Genomic DNA, 23150 nt, shown 5'->3' with positions numbered 1-23150 from the left:
CCTTTTCCTCATGGTATGCATCCTAACTAAGGTGAGATGTAATCTCACAATAGTTTCTTTTTTTAAAATATGGAACACTTCACAAATTTGCATGTCATCTTACTTTTCTTCATATTGTTCCAATTTTAGTATATGCACTGTCAAAGTGAGCCCTCTCTCAGTAGTTTTAATATGCATTTTTCTGGTGGCTAAAGGTCTCATACACTTTATAAGTGCTTATTGGCCATTTGCATTTCTTTTATTGAGATCTGTCCATTCATTTCATTAGCTCATTTGTTGATTGACAGATTTGGGGGTGAGGTATTAATCTTGGCAGTTCTTGATCTATTTCCGATATTAACCCTATCTGAAGTATAGTTGCCAAAGCTTTTCTCCCATTCTGTAGACAGTGTGCTCTATCCACTTGATAGCTCCCTTTGCTGTGTAGGATTCTTTTTCAATTTCAAGAAGTCTTCCTTGTGACTTATTGAGTCTATTTTCTGTCCTACTGGAGTCGTGTTCAGAAAGTTCTTGCCTATACCTATATCTTAAAGTGCATCCTCTGCTTTCCTCTAGAAGGTACAGCATTTGGGGTTTGAAATTACAGTCTTTGATCCACTTTGAATTGATTTGGGACAAAGTGAAAGCTATGGAGCTGTTTTCAGTTAGATATCCAATTTGGCCAGTGCCTTTTATTGAATACATTGTCTTTTCTCCAATCCAGGTTATTTTGATACCTTCCTCGAAAATTAAGTAGTTACTATTGTGTGGGTTTGTTTCTGGACCTTCTGTTCTGTTCCACTGCTCTTCTTATCTGTTTTGTGTCCTTTCTGTAATGTCTTTGCCACTATAGTACTGTGGTCTAGTTTGAAGTCAGGTGTGGTGATGCCTTCAGGTCTAATCCTTGAATGTTCCAATCTCAAAAAGGAGGCAAAACCAATCTTTCGGGGTTGACCTGCAAAACGGAAAGCATATGAGTCTTTAGCACAGTGCCTAGAGCCAGCTGAGACTCAAATATAACACTGTATTGACTAGTTGATAAAAATAATACATCACTTTCGTATCACATGATTTGAGGATGGAACCAATGAGATAAAGACAAACTGGAGTACAAGTAATTTATGGGAAGCAAATATTGCCAGCTATAGATCACAAGTGGTAGGTCATAACTGCTGCTTTACTTATAGAAAGATGAAAGGACATTCTACTGATTACGAGAAAAACATGGTCTCCGACTTCACAGAAACCCTCTTGAACCTCTTTTTAGAGATCATTTGGTCCTATAAAGACTCTGGGGTATTCGTTCAACTCCCAATTCCTAGAGAAATAATTCCTCACATTTTTAGGCACAAAAGTGTAGCAGAGATCAAGTCATTCAAGATGAAAACTGACCAACAATGCAGTATTTGTGCTACTGTACATGACAGAAGGCAGGGATTTTATGCAAACATGCCTCAACTCTATGTCTCCATCTGTTGTTCCACCACAGTTATGGTGGTTTTTCGAGACAGGGCTCCATTCTGAGTCCTTAGCCAGCTGCATACCTGTCTTCATAGCATTTATGAATTTGACTCTATGACTTCTCCAGGGGCTATAAATTCATGAGAGACCATTTCTCTTCCTTGAAAAAAACAAATGTGTTCTATGGTTCAAGACCCAAATGCCTTAATTAAACCTTTTCTTATAAACCAAATTTCTACCATCTCCATCATGATTCTGATATACCAACTTCTAAATTTCCCTTGAAAAAATGTGTTACAAGGGTGCACAATCATATTATATATAAGCCAGGACACTTTTCATTGCTTGTTAGTAAACCTCAACTCAAGGCAACTTAAGTAGATGTAAGCATTCTGGGTTTCTAGCTCTAGCCGTGACAGGATCCATGTCTTCATCATGGCTCTCACTTTCCTCCCATGGAGAGCTAGCTCTTCCAGGCACCAGTGCGGTGCCTATAAACTCAGTATTTTGTGTGTGAAATTCACCTATTAATTTTAGTTTCAGTAGCTTTCTACCCTTTCTCCACAAATAATCACACCAACTCTGATGTGTCAATCTGGAAATCTCTCCTAAGCACAATTTTTAAACAAATCTGTTGCTTCTCTCTCTCTCTTTTTTTTAATCACTTAGCAACTTCTCAGACAGGAAGCAGTGTTCTTGATAGTCCTCACTGACAATGGCCATGGACAACCCTTCCTCTGTGACAGTCAGAGCACTAGGACAGTCAAGCAGACCTGGACATGCCCTTTCTGCCCCTGAGGGATGGAGTCACCAATGGTAGAATTTGTCACAAGACAGAAATCAGGCAGATTATGTCACTAATCCTTTCTAAAGATTTTTCAGGTAAATGAAAATGTTCTCAAATACTCATCTACAGATAGTATAAAGCAAAATGTGACATGAAATACATACAGGCCTAACATGTGGAAGACAAATAAACTTAGCACCATAGGCAGATAAGCCTCTTGAGGAGATGTACCAATGAGCACACATGGAGAAGTGAAGGCTTAATATTTTCTGCCTCCCTGTTTGTTCCTCATATTCCATAAATACTGCCTCATCAATCCTCCTAAAACTCTACTTGAAAACTTATATGACTAATCTCCACCTACTTGCCGATTCTTATTCTAGATACAAACAGAATTATACTCAAATTCAGTCAATAATAGAAATATATTATGCCCAAATAGAGCTACTTTTGTCTCTTAAAGTTCTGAGTTACTTGTTTGGGATTTACAGTATCGTGTTTTCTTCAGTGGATGCTGCAAGAAAAAGTCTATCTGGGTCTGGAGGGAACCGAGGGAGTGCTGCCAGCTTCTTGCTCATGTTTTTTGGCGGGAATGCCTTCTCCCCCCTGTGTCTGTGACTGGGAAGCCAGGAGTTACACTGACTGGACTTCTCTGACAGATATGCAGGACCTAAGCCTATGTTTGTAACACAACAAATGCTTGACAGATGTCTAGAGGATTGTCTACTTGATTCCCAACCCAAATGGATGAGTAGTTGAGGACAGAACTATCACGTGATTCATTCTTTGTGCCGTCAAACTCCTAGTCCATAGCCTAGAACAAAGGGAGATTTGTTGAATCAACTTCAGAGTGGACAAAGTTCATCCAAGTGCCTCAGTACGCCTCATTCATTCCCCAAACACTGAAAGAGAAGTGATAAATGAACATTTAGCAGTAATCATAGTAGTAATTTCTAGGACTTCAAGCTTAATGTTAAGAGGGGAAAAGGTGAACGTGATATATTTATATGTTCAATCAAAACATATACAGGGGCTGAAGCAATAGCTTAGTCAATCAGTGTAAGCATAATGACCTAAGTTGGATCCTAGGATTCCTATGAAATACCTGAATGGAGTCCTATGTACCTGTCACCCCAAAGCTGAGGACAAAGACGTGAGGACCCCTAAAGCTCTTTGGCCATCCAGCCTAGCTGAATCTACAGGCTCAAGGTTCAGTGTGGGACCCTGGCTCACGACTTATAGTGGAGATCAATTGAGGAAGATACCTGATATCAACCTCTGTCTTCCACACATGCATGCAACATATGTGTACCTGCACTCTCAGACACATGCACATACACATGTACACACATGCAGAAACACCCAAGTGCCCACAAACCAAAGTGGAAACATGAGAAATGTCACTTAAGCAGCTCAGTGGCATTTAAAGTGTAGATTAATCAGTGACTCAGAGTACAGCTTTCTTTTTTTTTTTTGACCTTTCAATTATTATAAATAATAAACAGGATGATTTAATAGAGTACTTCTGAAGTCATAGCACACTACTGCCCGATAAAATGTGTTCCTTAACTTAGAAAGCTGGATGACATCTTCAGCCTTTTAATGAATCCCCAAACCACAGCAGAAAGTTTTGTAAATTCCAAATTAGTGAGATTTTTATGTTAATAATGCAGTTGTTCACATGTGAACTTCATGCTGTTTTCCAGGATTGTTTTAACTGCTATAAAGAGGCGACAGTTACAATTTTTGCTCTATTGGTGGTTTAATAGAACAAAGATCACCTAATCTGTACTTGACTCATTCTCCACGTATCTGATTTCAAAATAAACATAATAAAACTAGGAAGAGACTATGAAGAGATTTCACTGAACCCAGATGGGCTGTGCATGTGAACAGGGCCTAAACACATAGAAAACTTCCTAGTGTAAAAATAAAACCTTCTCTTAAAATTAAGTGACCCTTTGAGGACTTACTAGAAAAAAAGACATATTTGGCTTTGTTTACATCAGATGACCTATTCAAAATAGCACCTTGATTTATTATCTGAATAAAAACATGCTTATCATATTTACATTAGCATGCACACTGATTTGAAAATGCATAGGAAGTTATAAAATGTTTTATTTCCTTCAAAAATCAAAACCATCAAACATATTTCTGCTATTCTTCTAAAGTGATTCCAGTTGTTTGGAATAAGGCTCTGGGAACCTGAGGAAGACTGGATAGAGAGCGTCATTGGAACATTTTGATCTGGGATCAGTTGACTCAAAGTGGGTGACTAAGCCTCAGGAAGTCCCTAAAAATTCCTGAAAATGTGTTCACAGCAGAATTATTAACTTTGGCACTACTGAAATTTTGGACCAGATAATTCTTTGTTGTGTGTGGGCGCACTGTAAAATATTTAGCATGGCCCCTGGCCTTTTGATGTTGCTAGCACAGTTCCAATCATGACTATCAAAGATGTCTCTAAATATTACAACATCCCCAAAGCACATTTTCAGAGCGCTTTTATCAGAATTCAAAGCAGGTCAAGAAAGGCATCAGCTTCAGTGTGGACCACACAGACAAGTGTGATCATCTATTCATTGACATTTACCCAGATTTTACCAAAAAAAAAACCAAAAACAAAAACAAAAAAACAAAAACAAAAATAAAAACCCAACTCATTACTGGTACTCCTATGCCAGGCAGAGTAGTGGGTTTCCCCATCCCCACGTTTCCCCCTGAGAAATGGGATGTATAAAGGTCCATTCCTTAGGATCTTTTGTGTTTCAAATCTCCCAACTGCCAAAAGGCTTCAAAGCGTTTAGTGGTTACATTTAAAGATAAGTAGCCTTGTTAACCTCTTAGGTTGGTTGGAATCAAGGACTCCACTTTTCCCATCTTGGTTTGATGCTCCAGTCCCTAACCCATGGCTGGACTCGTCTAATCTGATTAAATGAAGTGCGATCCCACACTCTCAGTGGGAGTTCCTTCCTCATCACCTCATGGGAGGAAGACTGCTCTGAAAGGGCTCCCGATGTCCTGATTTTCCCAGACAACTTATTCGGAACCTATCGCCTCGGAGATCTACTCCAGAGGTGACTGAGTCTGCCAAGCCCCTGCTGCACCGTGGGCTTGGACTCCTTTGCAATGGATTCTTTTTTGCTCCATTTGGGTTTGGCCCCGTGTGCAGGTCGTGGGTGTCATGTGAGGTATGAAACCTGCATTGCCTCTTTAGCTCCTTCTTGGAACCCCTGGTGAAAGACGGGGTGCTTACCCTGCTCTCCTCCCCTGACACTATTTGGCCTCTCACAGACATCATCGCTCCACTGACAATGTTCTTGTCAAGTCCTCCTACACACAGCTGCATCCAGGGGCTGCTCTTGAACTCCTGTTCTACTATGTCATTATTTACCATTGACCCAGGTGAGCATCCATCCCCCTTTAGTCACTTTTCCTGTTGCATTCAAGGACACCAAGTCCTCTGGCCTTCCTCTCACCAGAGAGTTTCATTTTTTCTCAGCCTTGGTCTCTCACTGCTTCTGAGTTCCAACTTGAGCCTCTTAGTGTTGGAGAGAGCCTCGGGCCTCAGCCGCGAGTCCTCATTCCCCATTTTTTTGTATCCACTCGTTCCTTTAACAACCTCTTCCAGTTTCAGAACTTGAGTGTTACCTGTATACCCATGACTTCAAAAAAAAAATCTACCTCCAACATGGGATCATCTCCTGAAGTCTAACTTGGTATGTTCTGCTGCCTCCTGCACAGCATTGCAAACCCAGGGTGTCTAAAACTTAACTGATGCTCTCCCCTGTGAAATCTAACTCACTCCAATGATGATTCTATCCCACCATGAGCACAGGGGAAACCCTTGACTCTTGACCCTCCTATCCCATATCACCATTATTATGTCAGGTAACATGTTTGGCTCTGTCTTTAAAAATCTATCCACTTCTTGGTACCAACAGTGTTGTTACTATGGTTTCTCCTCTGAAGGTTGTTCCCATGATCCTCCTGACTGACCTCCTACATCTCTTCTCCTTTTAGTCTGTTCTAAATGAATTGACCATTGAAAAATTTAAAAGCTCCCATCACTTGCCTGCTCCTGCTCTCACTCATTTATAGTGAAAGACCTTACCTGTCTTTCTGTCTAGACGCTATCCCTTAACCTCTGACCTCCCTTACCACACTCCATGAGGTGCTCACACCTTATAGCCACACTGCCCTCTTTGCTCTCCTTTGAACCAAACATATTATAAAATCCCTACCCACCGACACCTGCTTCTATGGACTCTGTTTTCTCTTTTAGATATTGAACTTAGTTTCACTCTGTCGCTGTGATAAAATGTCCTGACCAGAAGCAGCTCACGGGAGGAAAGGCTTTATTTGGCTCACAATTCCAAGTTACAGTCCATCATTTTAGGGATGCCCCAAGGTGGGAATTCAGCCAGTCAGTCATATCATATCCACCCTCAAGAGCAGAGAGAAATAAAATGTAGCCTTGCTCGATCAGCACTCAGCCTTTAGAACCTAGTCCATAAGCTGGTGCTACCAGCATAGAGTTGGCCTTCCCACATCAATTAACAGTGAAGATGGGGGGTGTGGTGTGGTGATGATAGTCCCTCAGAGACATTCTCACAGACCAATCTGATCTAGATAATTCCTCATTCAGACTCTCTTCCCAGGTGATTCCTGATTGCATCAAGTTGACGGATAAAACTAGCCAGGAAAGATACTATCCAGTCTGAAGTGCTCTTCCCTCGGAAATCTTCATGACACTGAAATAAGGTTCACTGAAGTTAAGTTGTTATGCAGGATGGGGAAAAAAAATAAAAAACAGGCGAAGCCCTAAAGACAAAACAAAGAGTGTGAAGAGAACATGCATTTAATATGGCTTGGAGTAAAGAGAGATGGTGGATAGTGAGGGTGGGATGAGAATTCAATAGAGACAGTTAAAAAAACAAAACACCCGTATAGGCTCAATTACCAAAGTTAGACTTATAGTGACAGAATAATCATGGAGAGATGACTCCATGATTAAAGATCTGTCTGTGAAATGAGGGGCCCAGAGTCCAGCTCACCAGAAGCCATGGAAAAATCTAGGTGGATGTAGCAGCCTTGCTTTAATTCCAGCCTTGGGAGGCAGAGGTTGGGGATCCACAGAGCGAGGTGCTACAAGTGACCTCTGGGTGTCACCGAGAGACCCTGCCTCAAAATAACAAAATGGAAGAGTAATCAAAGAAGATTCTCGGCATCCACAGTAGGCTTTCCACTTGCACACACACCACGCATACACATAAAAACCGGAAAGAAAAGTGAGAAGAGGTCTCCCATCTCTCTCTGCCATGGGGAACTCTCCTCTCTATCCCAGTAGCCACTTCTCTCCATGGTCTCCTTCGAAGACCTCGTTGACACCAGATACTGAATTATTTCTAGAACTCTTCATCTCAGGCGTTAACTTTTCCAATTGCCAGATCACAGTGTATGTATTTACACAGCTCCCAATCTTCACTTTCTCCAGAACCCTCACACCATGGACGCAGCACTTTCTCACTATCAATCGGCCCCTGCCTGTCAGCTCTTCTGTCCAGCAAACCTCCCAGAGTCTACCAACCATGTTCCTCATCTCCCTTACTTCCTACCCAGCTATATTACACTGCCAGCAAAGCTAAGTTGTCAATCTCCCTTTCTCATATAGGCAATTATATACAACAATTAGTACAAGGAAATGTGTGTATGTGTGTGTGTGTGTGTTCCTTCATGTTCAGATCACAGATCAGACATAGGCACTCCATCCATCCCAGAAACCCTGCTCAGTTTCTCAAATACGCTTCCCCTCCTCTTTCATTTCCTCTCCTCCCTGGGGTCCCTGGGCCTTCCTTAGCCCTTTACCTCACTCTCACCTGATGACTCTGCTCCACACTTCGCACGCATCACAGGTTGGACGACCCATTTCCTCACTCTCTACACCAGAGGGCCCTGCACCTCATCCTTTCTTCTCTGCACATCCCCCCCCTCCTAAGGAAGGTCTGGTCTGCACAGGGGGCTTTTCATCCAGCGGCTTTTACCATCACCAAGCCTGACTCCTTTTCACCCCTTTCTACAGTGCTGTGGTCCCTTCCTAACAAAACCATCCCATCATCATCACAGCGTTTTCTAGTCAGTCCCAACTTGAAACAAAGAAAGGGATCTGTCTGATTTTACTGCGCAAACCCACCCAGCTTCCACCCTCTCTCTCTCCATTCCTTCACAGACCAACAACTTCTTCACACATTTTATGTCTCTCGTCCCATCCTCTTCCTCGCTTTCCACCCTCTCTCCAGCCACAGTAGTTTGGTTTTTACTCCTCATGATTCTAGTTAAGGTTGGTTTTGTCTAGGTCACCGCCATTCTCCTCCATTGCTGGATTTGCAGACCGTCCCTCTGCCTTCGGCTCACACACCTGCAGCTTTGCTCAGGAGGTTTCGTTCTTTTTCCTTGACTTATTACCTGGATTACCTCACTCCTGCTGACACCTTTCACTGTCTGTTTTAGAAAGTGTTTGGTGTTACCTGAAGTCCCTCCCAGACTTCTCTGTTACGGTTTTTGAAAGAAGATTCCTTCTACTAAGAATGCAATTGAGTTGGTTTTTGGATCCCCGCATAAGCTTTGCCACGTTGTATTTCTCTGTCTCATCCCCACACCAATATTGGGAAAGCACCATTGGCTCTTCCTGTCAATTGCATGCACATTCTCTGAGCCACAGTGTGGTACCACATTTACTTCATCTTTGATTACCAGATCCTTGCACCTCTGACTTGCCATGTTGGTTTTATGACATACTAATTTGTCTTTATTTAAAATTTCAAAGAAATTCCCACATGGATCCCAGATGTTGGCCATTTAATGCGGGAAGGTGTTTCCTCATTACACAAATGTGGTATGTGTCTAAAATATTGGCATTGTTTAGTTTATGAATTACTTAAAATAACTATATCACAAAAACAATGGTTCATGTGTGAGTCATAAATTAAACAATGCCAATTTTTTTATGTGTACCACATTTGTATAATAAGGAAACACCTTCTTGGATTAAATCGTCAACATCTGGAATCCATGTGAGGGCTTTAAAAAAATTAGTGTTGCATTTTCCTAAATTTTTCCTGTGCATAAAAAAATCCAAAATGAAGGTAATTTTACAAAAAAATATCCTGTCCAAATATCCTTACAAGTGGTGAATTTCTTGGCAATGTAATTTAAATAGCATTAGAAGAATGCTAAGGGAGGCTGTCCTTCACTTTTATTGATTCTGGACCTTTTACTATGATATATATTGGGATAAAATGTACTGGTCCTGTAAATGATCTACCATGTTTAAACCCCTGAGTCCTGTGAATTTGACTTCATTTGAGAAGAATGCCTTTGAAGATGCAATTGAGTTTAAGGATTTTGAGACATGATCTCTCTGGATTTGATTTGAATCCAATGACAGGTGTCCTTACAAAGGAAAGACAGAGAAAAAACTGTGACACACAGAAGATAACATCTAGGGGACACCATCTTAAGAGAGTCAGATAGAGTCATATAATTTAAATCATGAGTCACCAGGAGCTGACAGGGTCCTCTTCCTCTAGTAATGCCATTGTGTGTATGTGTATGTTTGTGTGTGTACCTTATGTAATAATTATATCACTATATCCTTTTCAAATATGACATGCCTAGTTTTTCAGCTTCAATTAACGTGAAGAACTGGATAGTTCTGTTTTGGGTTTGAATAATACTCAAAGTTTCCTGGCTCTCTGGTAACCTTGGAATATTCTGATCTCAAACACTTCTCAAAACACCCATAATTTTCATCATTTAATCAACCTTGAGAAAAGAACCATAAAATTGTGATAATTCTAGATGATGTGGGTGCACCAACCATATATAAACATTCAAAGTGGTGGCAGATGACACAGCTCTCTGAGTTTGAATCCTATCCACTTTGAAGATAGCAATACAGACAAAATACTGACTCAGTAATACAGACAGTTGGGTAGTGTAGAAATCTGACAGGAAGGCACAGATGGAAGTAGACTGTCACCTCATATTATTACTTTGCTGCTGGCTCTGTTCAAGGCCAAGCATGTGCATCTGCTTGAACTATGAATGGATAAGGAACATTCTGATAGGCTTCATAGTGGCTTTTTAGAAGACATTGTCCCTTCAGTATGTTTGGTACACCTTGATACTGAACACTCCCAAGAGTAATACCAAACTTGCTCAACTTTCATTCATCTGCTGAGAATTTTTTTTATTATAAACACAATAGATTATTTTCCTGAAGAACAGGGTCCTGTGGTCATTTCTTCCCATACCCTGGTATCTTTTTGGTGTACCCCCAAGAACTAAAAGAGTTACAATAGAACAGTGAAGCCATCGTGGTTTTGAGTAATCTTTAATGATGTGGGAAAATGGTCTGTGAACAAACAGAAAAAAAAGCAGGGAAACTGGATAGACACTACAATCCAAATCTGTTTAGACATATGTATTTACATGCTTGCACATTCAAAAGTAGCTGAATTTTTTTTTTTTCCCCAAGAGGACCGTCTACTGGAATTACACGACTTTTACTTCATTAGCTGTTTTCAGGTGCATTTATTTATAACCAAAATAAAAATAACACAATGTAACTAAAGTAATAGCTAGACAAACAAACAGACCAAAAAAAGAGACAGGGTTCGCTGTGGACACAGGAAGCTAGTGAATTCTTCTGGAAGCCTCTCTGACTCCTGACTCTTGTGACAACAGTATCTGGGAGGAATGGCAGGAGTCGTTCTGATTAGTTTCTGATTAGTAGAGCTTTAAGAAGGCCCTCATTGCAAAGAGAGGTGAGGTTTGGAGGATGCTAGTTTTTCCTCTTAAAATCACTGCAGCCTTCCAGGAGTAATAGGGACTACTTCAAGCATTGCATGGCAAGGCAGCTAATTTAGAAGCTCTTTGAAGACAAGGACCTTTTCTCTTCCTCATATTTATCTACATAGAGGAAAATGTCTCAATCATAATGTCCAGCAGATGCTGAAAGAGAAAGAAAACACGGGGAGAAAATATCAAGTGCCTAGAGGTACAGTCCAGCAAACTTTGGAACACAATAAGCTTCATTGTGTCCATGCAAGATCTTCACAGAACCGTTGGCCTTAGGGATGGCTGGGTCTTGCTGAACACTAGGAAGAGTGCAGTTTAGAAATGGAGATATCGGAAAGGCAGCTTATGGTAGAGATTATTTATAATTTTATATTTAAAGTAAAGAACATGTATTGATTTGGGGGAGTCAAACGAGATTCTGGATGCTGGAGGTAAGGATCTGGATGATAGAGGAGTCTGGGAGTTACAGTATGGTCATGTGGATGGGTTTTAAATCCTGAGAATCACTTGATGAAATAGTTGGCTTTCTTGTTTATTATTAAAAAGACAGAGTTGTCTTTTAAACATCAGTGATAATCATCTTCATTGTCTCCAAAGCCTATGATCATCTCTAACCTGTTTATATATTTCTAATCCCTAAATATTAAAAAATACATTCATTTCATCTACTTATAAACCAATTGAAAATGCCTTTTGAGGTGTTCTTTTTTTCTTCTTCTTCAATATTTCATTCTCCAGGATTCTATGTTCCTGGTATTAATTACAATCAGTATTTCTCTGGAAAGTGGACAAGAAGTATACTAATATGTTATCACTTCCAGAAAAGAATCTGCAACTATTCAACAGAAAATGCTCACACAAAGCCAGGATAAGGGTGGGGTCAGCAGAGAATAAGAAAGAAGAGCTCTCTAGCAAGGACCCAGACATTCACTGCAATCCAGACAAGATAATACAAAGAAAAGGCAGAAAGGCATGTGTACCATGGCTATACTGTGTGTGAGGACATGTGTGTATACCATGGCTATGGTGTGTGTGTGAGAGCACATATGTGTGTAGCATGGCCATGCTTGTGAGGGCACACATGTGTGCACTGTGAAAGATACTCTGTGTAAAGGCACATGTAGCCTTACGGCATGAACTGGATGGCGTGGGCATAGACCCCTTACTTTACTAACTCTGTGACTCGGTGATCACCTCTGCATGCAGTGCCTCGGCTGCCTTGGTGGAGAAACAGGAACCCTGATCAGTAAGGTTTCTCCAGTCCCGCCCATCCCTGCAGTCCCAGCAGGCACACATGTGTGTAGCATAGCTATGCTTGCATGTGAGGGCACGTGTGTGTATACTGTGGCTATGCTTGTGTGGGGGGGTACATTGTGTACTATGCCTATGCTTGTGTGTGAGGGCACACAGTGTGTATATGGCTATGCTTATGTGAGGGTACCACTACGCCCCAGTAAACTGTCTTTCTAAAGTGTGTCTTTCCTAGACACATTCCAGGGTGGAAGACAATTGAAATCCTGGCCTTCATATTTGAGCACCAGGCCATTCTTACATGGAGAAGTTCTACTGAGTCTCAGAGCTCCTGGGGGAAAGTCATTCAAGCCGCAATTCACCCATTTCTACAACCTGGACCATCAAAAGCCCTTGACAAATCTCTCTCATTCAAGTTTCAAGTTATTCTCAAGACACGATGGCTGCATGCAAGTAAGTACTTTATGATTTTCATCAGTGAATGGTGAAAACCAAGACATGCCCATCATGCACTGAGGTGACTTCTCTGAACCAAGGTCCACAGGAGCCTCAGAGTTGAAGATTGGCAATTCTTTACCTAAACTTAAAAATCTAATAGAAAGGAGAATATTGATGAGAATACTGTTTCCCCAAGTCAGAGGCTGCAAAATACAACGTACTCCTGACTTCCTTCAGCAAACCTTACCACAGTGTCCCTCAGGCTTCTCTGCCGATAGGGCTTCCTGTAGCTGTGTGAATACACACATACAGCATCCTGCAGCTATGGGAATACATGCATGGTGCCGCATACCCCACAGGGTTGGTAAGACCTTACGGCATGAACTGGATGGCGTGGGCATAGACCCCTTACTTTACTAACTCTGTGACTCGGTGATCACCTCTGCATGCAGTGCCTCAGCTGCCTTGGTGGAGAAACAGGAACCCTGATCAGTAAGACTGTTGACGTCACAGGGCTATGGCCACGAGGGCTAAATGAGCCGACAGACCCTAGATACTCAGCACAGTGTCGGGCAAGATGGAACAGCCTACAAATAAGGTCAGGACTAGAGAAAGGACCCTGTGTTTTCACTTTGCAAACAGGTTGTCAAACGGAGTCATCAGATCCCTGGCTCCCACTTCCCACAAGGAAGCTCAAAGACAACCTTCTAACATGACCTTTAGGGAACATAAAGGTAGCAAAGGCATCAGCTAACGTACCAATGCAAGCTCCTTTCATTAAAACAGAATTCCCTGGTGTTGATCACAACTGTTACTTTCTCAGATATTCTCCCTTCTGCACACTAAACCCTTGGAGCCCAGAGCTGAGAAGGTAAGCCCCATCACTTCCTCACTTGCTCACGAACAAAATGATCCATAAAAGACTCCTAGTTGCATTGTTTGTCCAAAGATTCATTCAAAACCACACTGTTTCCTTTTTTTTCTTCATTTCCTGCAAAGTAAAACATTTTTTTCATGAACTTAGAATTAATATATTTGGATAACTAAGAAAATCATTACCAGAAATATGATTTTATACAAAGACTACTTCAGAGTAATCATAAAACATCTGGGTGGTGTCTGCTAACATATAAAACCACCTAACATACGTAGTATGAACCAAGTAGGTGGAAAACTCAGACTGTCTGTAGTGTGGGATCAGCACTGACCACAGAGCCCGTCCGTACTGTGATTTTTCATCCTGTTAGACACAGTTTAAGAACGGCGACACAGGCTTAGCTTTTGGGGCACTGATTACGAACTAGTCGGCAGAGATAATCAAAAAGTTACTGAATGCTGGCTGACCCATTGTCTGACAAACCTTCCACTCAGGCGTTTATTTTATTCAGATAACCTTGGTCTAGGATAAACCCTACAGAGAAGAGATCAAAAAGCCAATTCACAGATAAATGCGGACCTTCCTCACTGATAGCCTCATCTATCTCAGACCTGAAAACTAGAAATACTGGTAACTACCTTCAGAAATTGTAGATTCCTGTTGAGTTTATCCTCTCTATTGTCAGTATGTGTCTCTAGCTGTGGCTCATTTGATTAGGACTGCGGAGCTTGCTAAAATTCACTTACAGATGGATACCAAAGAAGCCAGAAGATGAGAATTTTTGCAAACATAATTCATTGTGTGGCATTGGAGCCAAAGTTTTCCATTATTTGAAAAATGAATATTTGCTCAATTTTTTTCTTCATATAAAAAAGGAAATTTGCGCCATGTAAAACCTGGAGAGAACTGGTTTCTGCTAATGTATTTAATGAGCATTTACATACATATACACAGACACACGCATATATACACACACGTATTCAGAACAGGCCATGGGCCGACACTGGCTCTTATCTTTCAGTCCTATCGTACCTCCTGGGAGGTCCTACTCCATTTAGACACTGAGCCTCCGTCTAGGGCTAAACAAGAAAGAGCAGACTGGCTCTTCTAAGGCTTCAGCTCAGGTATCATGCCAAGGTGTTAGTTTAAGGCAGGGTTGAGACACACGCTAATTGGCTTTAATCCCAATGTTACAGGCTAAGGGTTCTCTTAGTTGAGCATGGCGCATGCTCCCTTCAGATGGCGCTAGTGAGTCCATCCTTGTCTCCGGCGTCCTTCTCAGGACCCAAGTACAAGGCACCTCGGAGTGAATTTGCTTCTGGTACCCGTGCGTTCTCCTGGGTCAGTCTTTCTGCAGGTTCTGGAGAATTCTCCCTCCAGCTGGGGCTTGAGTGCGGCTGGGAGACTTCCCACAGGGCAGGGCACGGAGGAGGGAAGCCCACAGCGGGCCGTGCGAGCCTGTCTTCTTGAAGGCTCACTTCTTGGAGGCACCTGTTGGAGAGCACTTCTTTTTCTTTGGAATTCCGCCATTTCATCCTTCTGTTCTGAAACCAGATCTTCACCTATCGATAAAATAATCAGGGGGGAAAAAACCACTTATTCCAGGTACAGAGCTTTAGTGTTTTACTTATTTCTTTTACTTGGGTCTCATACGTGCTAGGCGACCACATAGACAGCGCCTTCCTTCAGCGTTTTCAACTGTCCACTGCTTCTACTACACATTCTGCAGAATTCCTTACTGAAAAATCCCTGTGGCTTTTCCTGTGGGTTCCTTGAAAAGCACCAGAAAGATCAACATAACATCCCATGTACACTTCTAAACAGAGCGAGTGTGGGATGATGACCACATGCTGTATTTTTGGTGGATTTTGAAATTAATTTTGTTTTAAGTATTTTAAAACATTATTTAAGCTATGCTAATACATATATGTAAGAAAAATTGACTACTATAGGCCCTGTGTGTTTTGATTTGGGGGTATTAGGTTTAGTTGGTTGGTTGACATGGAAGGGGTGTGTGTGTGTGTGTGTGTGTGTGTGTGTGTGTGTGTTATGTTTTCACATGTGTATATATACACATATGTGTATGTTCAAGGTGTTTATATATGTATGTATTGTGTGTGCTCATGTGTGTGTGTATGATGTTTGCATACATGTATTATGTGTATTGCAGGGTGCTTGTATGTGTATGTGTGGTGTGTGTGTGCATATGTGTGTTTTATGGCTTGATGAAGTATTCATTTCACATCTAAGGATACTGAGGTTTGGAGGGATTAACCAACTCAAGAGCACACAGCAGAGCAAAGGGAAGAACTTCAGCGCCTGGTATCAGGCTGTGTTGACATGCAGACCTCACCACAAGCTTTTAACATTAAATTAACAATACATTTTGTAATGCTTTGATAAATATGGGCTTTATACAGCTTCCAAGTTTTGATTACTCCCAGGATTTATCAAACTATGATAATTAGTTCCAATAAATAACAAATGATTGTAATTAACCCAGAAGGTGGTTTGATCTGAATCATAACTTCCCCCACCATACCGCAACTTGACTCTGTGATTAACCACCCTATCCATTGTACACTCGGCCATCCTTGACCAGAAGAGCTTCTAACTACTTCCCCGGCATTTCAAAAGCAGAAAAAGTCATTGCCACTACACTACATCCTTGCACTGACAATTTACATTTTCATTTTGAAACAACAACAAAACCCTAGTTAAACTCAGTGAGTCTAGAACAATGAATGCTTGAAAGGCAATTCTAGGATGAAGGAGATAATGGGAAGAGAGAGACTAGAAAAGGATGATGTTCAGGTATCAGAACATACTATATACATGTGTGCAACTATCAGCAAACAAACTCAGTCATCATTTATAAAAGACTTCCATTAGAAAAAACGTTTACCCAAGAAAATAATTATTAAAATATAGCAACCAAGAGAGCTGGGGATGCCTCTCAGTGAACAGAGCGCTCCCCTAGCATGTGTAAGGCCTGAATCAAGCCCCAGAACCCCAAAACAAACACAGTGTCACATGCCTACAACCCCAGCACTCAGGAGGCAGACACAGAAATAGCTGGAGTTCAAGGTCATCCTTGGTTGGCTAGGAAGTTTGAGGTCAGTCTGAAGCTACATTAGATCCTACTTTTAAAAAAAATCACACACACACACACACACACACACACACACACACACACACACACTTGGAGATAGTCCTTCTACACTGACTAAACAGTCTCTTCAACTTTTCCATCTAAATGACTGCACAGGACATGGACTCCAGGCACCTGAGTGTCAATGACCGCTGAGTCAGTTACAATGAGTTACAATGCAGAGAGACCAGCTTTTGCTAAGAAAACAGCTCTAAAGCTCACACACCAGGACACTCTGAATGCATTTATAATTAGCAGCGGCCATTGGCTCCTGGAAAGCTTGCCTAGTTCTTCCTGTGCGTCTTCACCCAGAGTGCTTTTCCCATAGGTGTATCTGCTTTGCTCAGCACACACTTGCTTTCTTTCATTCTTCTTTCCCTAGTGCACATGTGTGTGTCTGTCTGTCTGTGTGTATGTGTGTACCTGTGTATCTATGTCTGTGGCTCTGTGTGTGTATGTGTGTGGCTGTGTGTGTCTGTACATGTGTGTGTCTGTGTGTATATGTATGTGTGTATGTGTGGCTGTGTATGTGTGTGTGTGTGTGTGCATCTGTGTGTGTGTGTGTGTGTGTGCATGTGTGTGATGTGCATGGAGGGAGAGAGACAGAGGGATACAGAAACAAAGCTTGATCTAAGTAATCTCTTAATAAAAAGCCATGAAATAATTTCTTCACAATCAATGGAGAAATACATATATTTAGTGAAATACACAGAAGTCAAACATCTCTCAACGGACACAAAAACAACTCCAAGTGGATTAAATAGCTAAACATAAAAATAAAACTACCAAAGTTCAGGAAGAAAGTACATGAGATTGTAATTATAGTCTTGAGGACACAAATTCCTTTTAAAGCAATCATCAAATAATGAAGACGACAGAGCAGAGAAGACAGAGCTGGCTACATAAAACAGACATTTCTGTGCAAATAAACAAACTAGAAACACATGAAAAAACAAAAAACCACTCAAAAGAATTCAAAGTAGGAATCTGGGAGATATTTGCATACATAGCTTCCCAGCAGTATTACCTATGATATCCAAATATTGGAAATAATCAAGATCATCAGTAGATGAATGGTTATGCAGATACAGTACATCCCTACAATGGAATATGATTCAGCTTTGGGAAGAAAGGTAATTCTGAAACTTGTAACAATATAGATGAACCGGAAGACATTGTTAAGGAAATTAATTCAATTAATAAAATGCTGTATGAGTCCACTCATACAAAATTCTTATACTCAATATGTCTCTCTCTATACTACAACAGAAAACAGAATGGTAATTGGTAGGGTCTTGGGGTGGAGGGAAGGAGGAGGTGTTGGGTTTGGGGTAGTTGGGAGGGGCCTGAGGTAGGGAATAAGGAGGTACTGGGAGTTGATACAGAGTTTCAGTGTTACGAGATGAAAAAACTCTGGAGATGAATTGTGGCAACAGTTATGCGACAGTGTAAATGCACACAGTGTCACTGAAGTTAGAACTTTGAAAGGTTAAAATGTTGTGTTTTGTATACGTATTTTACCACAGTAAAGAAACACACAAGTGTGGACAGAGATGCTAAAATATCTGTAACAAGAAAGTGGAGCTAACCTCAATATTCTAAATATCTTGATTAATATCCCAAATAATTGCTGCATGTCAACAAAAGTACAACTAGTGGAAAATATACAACTATAAAAAGCCAATTCATATACTGCACATTGCCAATAAATTATCAAAAGCCTCTAAAATTCTAGTAGCTAGGAAAATTCAAACTAAGAAATAATAATAAATGCAACCATCTACAAGGCTGACAAGGAATAAAGGATAAAGGGTTTGCAATAAAAGGACTCAGATGACTGGAAATTTTATATAAATCAGTATCTAGATTGATCTAAGACTCTTTGGAAAGACTTTTAATCTTTTAGAATTTGAAATATATACATGAACATTTTAATATATAAATTCTGCAGGGTTTCTCTGTGTAGCCTTGGCTGTCCTGGAACTCACTCTACAGACCAGGTTGGCCTTGAACTCACAGAGATCTGCCTGCCTCTCAAGTGCTGGTATTAAAGGTGTGTGCTACCACCACCCAGCTACAAAACTTATTTTTTAAGTACACAAAGAAATACAATGCCAAAAACCCAGAAGTAACTCAAAGCTTGAAATGTCTTATATATCCACAGGATGATGTATAGTGAGGTTCACATGAGATAAAATGATAAAGATCTACAGGTCAGGCACAAAGGACCCATCTTGCAACACTTGAGAAAAGGAGCTGAACAGTCTACATGGCCAACTGTGCTGCCTATGACAGCCAAATCTGGGAGGAATGCATGTGATTGTCATCAACAGAATGTCTTGTGTTACCATGCAGTGATGATACAGCAAAGTAGTGCAGAAACACTTGCCATGGTATAAAGAATCTCCCCTAAGAAAATGCTGCAGAGGCCACATACAAAGAACTCATACTAAAAGGATCTGTTTACACAAGGGGTAGAAATGTATACTACACTCATCTACCACGCTGGGAGCCGGGATGGTGTGTGACCTTGAAGAACACAGGCTGACTAGGAAGGGCTATCAGAGCTTCCTTGACTTGTGAAAAGCCAAAAAGGACACACAGAGGCCATCACACTGACAAATATAGTTAGTCACACACATACACATTCCAGGTACCAACTTTTTTTGCAGAGCAAGGATAATACAATAAATAGCAAACACTTCCTAGGATCCTTGCAGGCATTAAGGGACATCAAATGCTGGGTCACCAGTAAGCATCACGCAAGCATGAGAGTAATTGCAATTTGTGCATATCCATCCTATATACAAATTTATTTTGAGTCTGTTGTTTCAGTAAACTGGACCAAGGAGCACTTATAAATAGCAGTAAAAATGAAGCTGGATTGGAGAGATGTAAGGTGGACTTTCATTTGTAACTTCAAGTTCCCTTCTGTATGCCATAGCTGATCAGCATAGAAGTTAATAAAATGCTAAATTATTTATTCAATGCTCCCCTAAATTCAATACAACAAAAAGCATTCATTCTGAGATACCTGAACTTTTAAAACAACATAATTAAGTGGAACTATGTGCTTGGGCTTACGAGCCATTGTTTTCCTTGGTGTGGGGAGACTGTAGCCTTCCCTACAGCTTATAAATGACTGGGATTTGATATCAAGTGTCTCTGTAGAGTGCTGCACAGACAGTCAGAGACGCTCACACTTACTCAGTACACGGCAAGGTGGAATGCAGCCCCTTCCATCTCTCAGCATCTGCTTCAAGCTGACAGACAACCCTGGGCTCCCCCCTGAAATCCTGACCTGCGTATTTTCTCCGCTCTGACCATGGGTCTTCTCATCCCTGCCAGTGGCACTCCAGCCAAGCCCAGGGAGGCCTCTGCCACCCACTCTCCTGCCCATGAGGGAGGTCTGTCACCTGACTTCCTGGGCTTGTGGACTTGGCCAAGGCTGCTGCCTCTGGACGGCATGGGAGACATAGAAGGCTGCAGCTCTATAAATTGCTTTGCCAACTACTGACCCACCTCCCCTTCTGGTCTCACACGTCACGGCAATGTTGCTATCTCACCTCCACGGGGTAAGTGACTTCCGGGGATGCCAAGAGTGTGACCATCCACCAAGCACAGGGTCACAAACAAAATAGACCCTAGAGATACAGCCACTGATCCATTCATATGCAAAACAGCTCCAACACTCATTAAATTTAGACTGAGCAATCAATTAAAGTTATGGACTAATAGCCCTCTACCACACAACATACTGCTTTGTACAACTATAAAGTATTGAGGATGGCATGGCAACTTGTGGAACATACCATTTCCCCAGGGAAAGCAATCAAGGGTAATAGGAATTTCACACACTAGGACACGTTTGACATAGTGTCTCTTCCCCTTCAGCTCCTTCACACCAGTTCAAAATATCCCAGTGGATGTGCGTCTATTTGGGAAGTGGAGCGCCTGTTGCATTTCAGCGACCACCATCCCCTTCAGCTAGATGCCTTCGTACTGGCTGGTTTTTATGCCAACTTGGCACAAGCTACAGCCCTCTGAGAGGAAGGAACCTCAGTTAAGGAAATGCCTCCATAAGATCAAGCTGTAGGCAAGCCTGTAGGGTATTTTCTTAACTAGAAATTGATGTTGGAGAGCCCAGCTCATTGTGGGTGGGGCCACCCCTGAGCTGGTGGTTCTCTGTTTTGTACGAAAGCAGGCTGAGCAAGCCATGTGGAGCAGGCTAGTAAGCAGCATCCTTCTATGGCCTCTGCATCAGCTCCTGCCTCCAGGTTCTGGCTGTATTTGAGTTCCTGTCCTGATTTCCTTTAATGGTGAATGGTGATATGGAAGTGTAAGTCAAATAAACCCTTTCCTCCCCAAGTTGCTGGTTCATCACAGCCATGGTAACCCTTACTAAGACATCTTTATAGGGCGGACAGCCTGCACAGCTGTAGATGGTGGCTCAAGGTTAAGGAAACCAGAGTCCACATTAGGCTGCCTGGGGTGGAAACCTAGATCCCAAACAGCTTTGCCACATGGCACTGGACCTACATTCAATCTTCTGCATTTCTCCATCCAGAAGATGGACAGGAGGGCAGGGAAGGAGGGCGCTTATACAGAAGATGACAGAAAAACGCTAGTGTTCTGTGAGCTAATTGGCCACCTTGGGAGAATCCTTCACTCCCAAAATTTGCATTCACAACTGTGTGGAACATTAGTGAACAAGGAAGATGCAGATGCTGCAGATGTGAAATGTGCAGAATAATGACACCCATCCAGAGGGTCCCAGGAGCCTCACATTCACTCTCTGATTTGGGATTGAAAGAGAAAAGGAAGACAGGAAAATTGGTCACTGGTTTTGAAGAGAATTATTTAGTCTGCTTCTTTGGGTATAAAGATCACACACACACACACACACACACACACACACACACACACACACACACACGAGGGGGGATGAGAATCATGTGATGCATCCTTGGTACTTCCCTTCATTTCAGAAAAATGCATGTTGTAGCTCAGCCTTGCCATCTCAGTGTGTGGATCTGTCTCCACACAGGACTTGTCCCATGTGTCTCTATCTACTGAAAATTCAGACCAAACACTTCAGAACACTTCGGGGCACAGTACCACACCTGACACAAGACATTCTTGCCAAAAGAACAAACTTCATCATGCTCCTGCTGAAACTAGGAATATGGGGCATCTCCCTCTTCATTGGTACCTGTGACTCCTTCAGTCCCAAGCTGACAGCAAGTTTCCTTCTGTCTGTTTTGCTGATGTACTTCTGCTTCTGAAACATTTTCTCCAGAGCCTTTCTCTGGTCCTCTGAGAACACAGCTCTTCTTAAAATCCCCCTTCGAGCTTTGGAATTTGAGTCCTGGGTGAGCAGAGGCAGCCCATGTTCTTCTCCTGGCAGAAAGGGAAAATGCAAAAGGGCACCAGGGTTAGAGAAAATTAGCCCCTCTGCCTATCAGAGTGGTAGTACCTCCTAGTGAGCACAGTGGTTGGCTGTTTTCTCTCTACAGCAAGAGCTATGCTGCTTAAGCTTTCCAGGTCTCAGACTTCTCGAGGACCTGATAAATGCTGATCATGGAATATGCTCCAGGGAGTCGATAAAATAGCACAAAAGTTAGCTCAGTGCCAGCCCTAGCAAGAGTCCCATGAATCTGCTTCCCCCTTGGTAGCTCACTTGGTCCTTACACGGATCCTATAAATGCCACACCAATCACTCCCTAGATAAAGTGCTCAGAGTGGTGCAGGTCCAATTCTATGCAAAGGACACAAAACTCTGATGCCACTCTGATTTTCTTGGTTCAGCCTGGCTCTTTCCTCTGCGTTTTGGCGCCCTTGATTTATGACTATATCCAATTTAACCATGCAGCCAAATGTATTCAACATTAGGAGAAAAAGGCAACTACTCAAAGAAATGGATAAACTACCAAACAGATAAAATCTTGAGGACCCATTAATGATGAAGACTAAGGACAGACAGCAACAAAGGAAGAACTACACATTTTGTTTTAAAGCATGCCAGCGAGATGTGTACTGCGCTTACAACCAGGAAAGAGTGCCAAGGAGAATCGGTGGAAAGGACCAAAGGGAACACTACTGTGAGTCATTGCAGAAACATGGACATAGAACTCATGCCCACCATCTACAGTTTAAGTTTGCATCCTTTACCCAGTGGGGAACAACTTGTCAGAGGTGCTGCAGAGGCGCTGAGTGAGGGATGTCCTTAAGGTGCTCACAGTTGATGAGTAGAGGCTCAGGGACTCTGACAGCAAGATGACACGTGAGCATCACAGACAGCACAGAGCAACAAAGCAATGACCAGGGCAGGAGAGACCATG

General features: G+C 41.9%; 1 protein-coding gene across 1 annotated transcript in view; it reads right to left on the bottom strand.

Moving 5' to 3' along the window:
- Positions 1 to 14667: 14667 nt before the first annotated feature.
- Dbx2 (developing brain homeobox 2) overlaps positions 14668 to 23150 on the bottom strand; it is a 29727-nt gene continuing 21244 nt past the window's right edge. Inside the window, 2 exon segments of the mRNA XM_059247812.1 lie at positions 14668 to 15220; positions 22022 to 22209. Of these exon segments, the coding sequence (XP_059103795.1) occupies positions 14894 to 15220; positions 22022 to 22209 (515 nt within the window). The 3' untranslated portion in view covers positions 14668 to 14893.

This window comes from Peromyscus eremicus, chromosome 20 (assembly GCF_949786415.1).
Source record: "Peromyscus eremicus chromosome 20, PerEre_H2_v1, whole genome shotgun sequence".
NCBI lineage: Eukaryota > Metazoa > Chordata > Mammalia > Rodentia > Cricetidae > Peromyscus > Peromyscus eremicus.
Note: the sequence above shows the minus strand (reverse complement) of the source record. Positions and strands in the feature narration are given on the sequence as shown.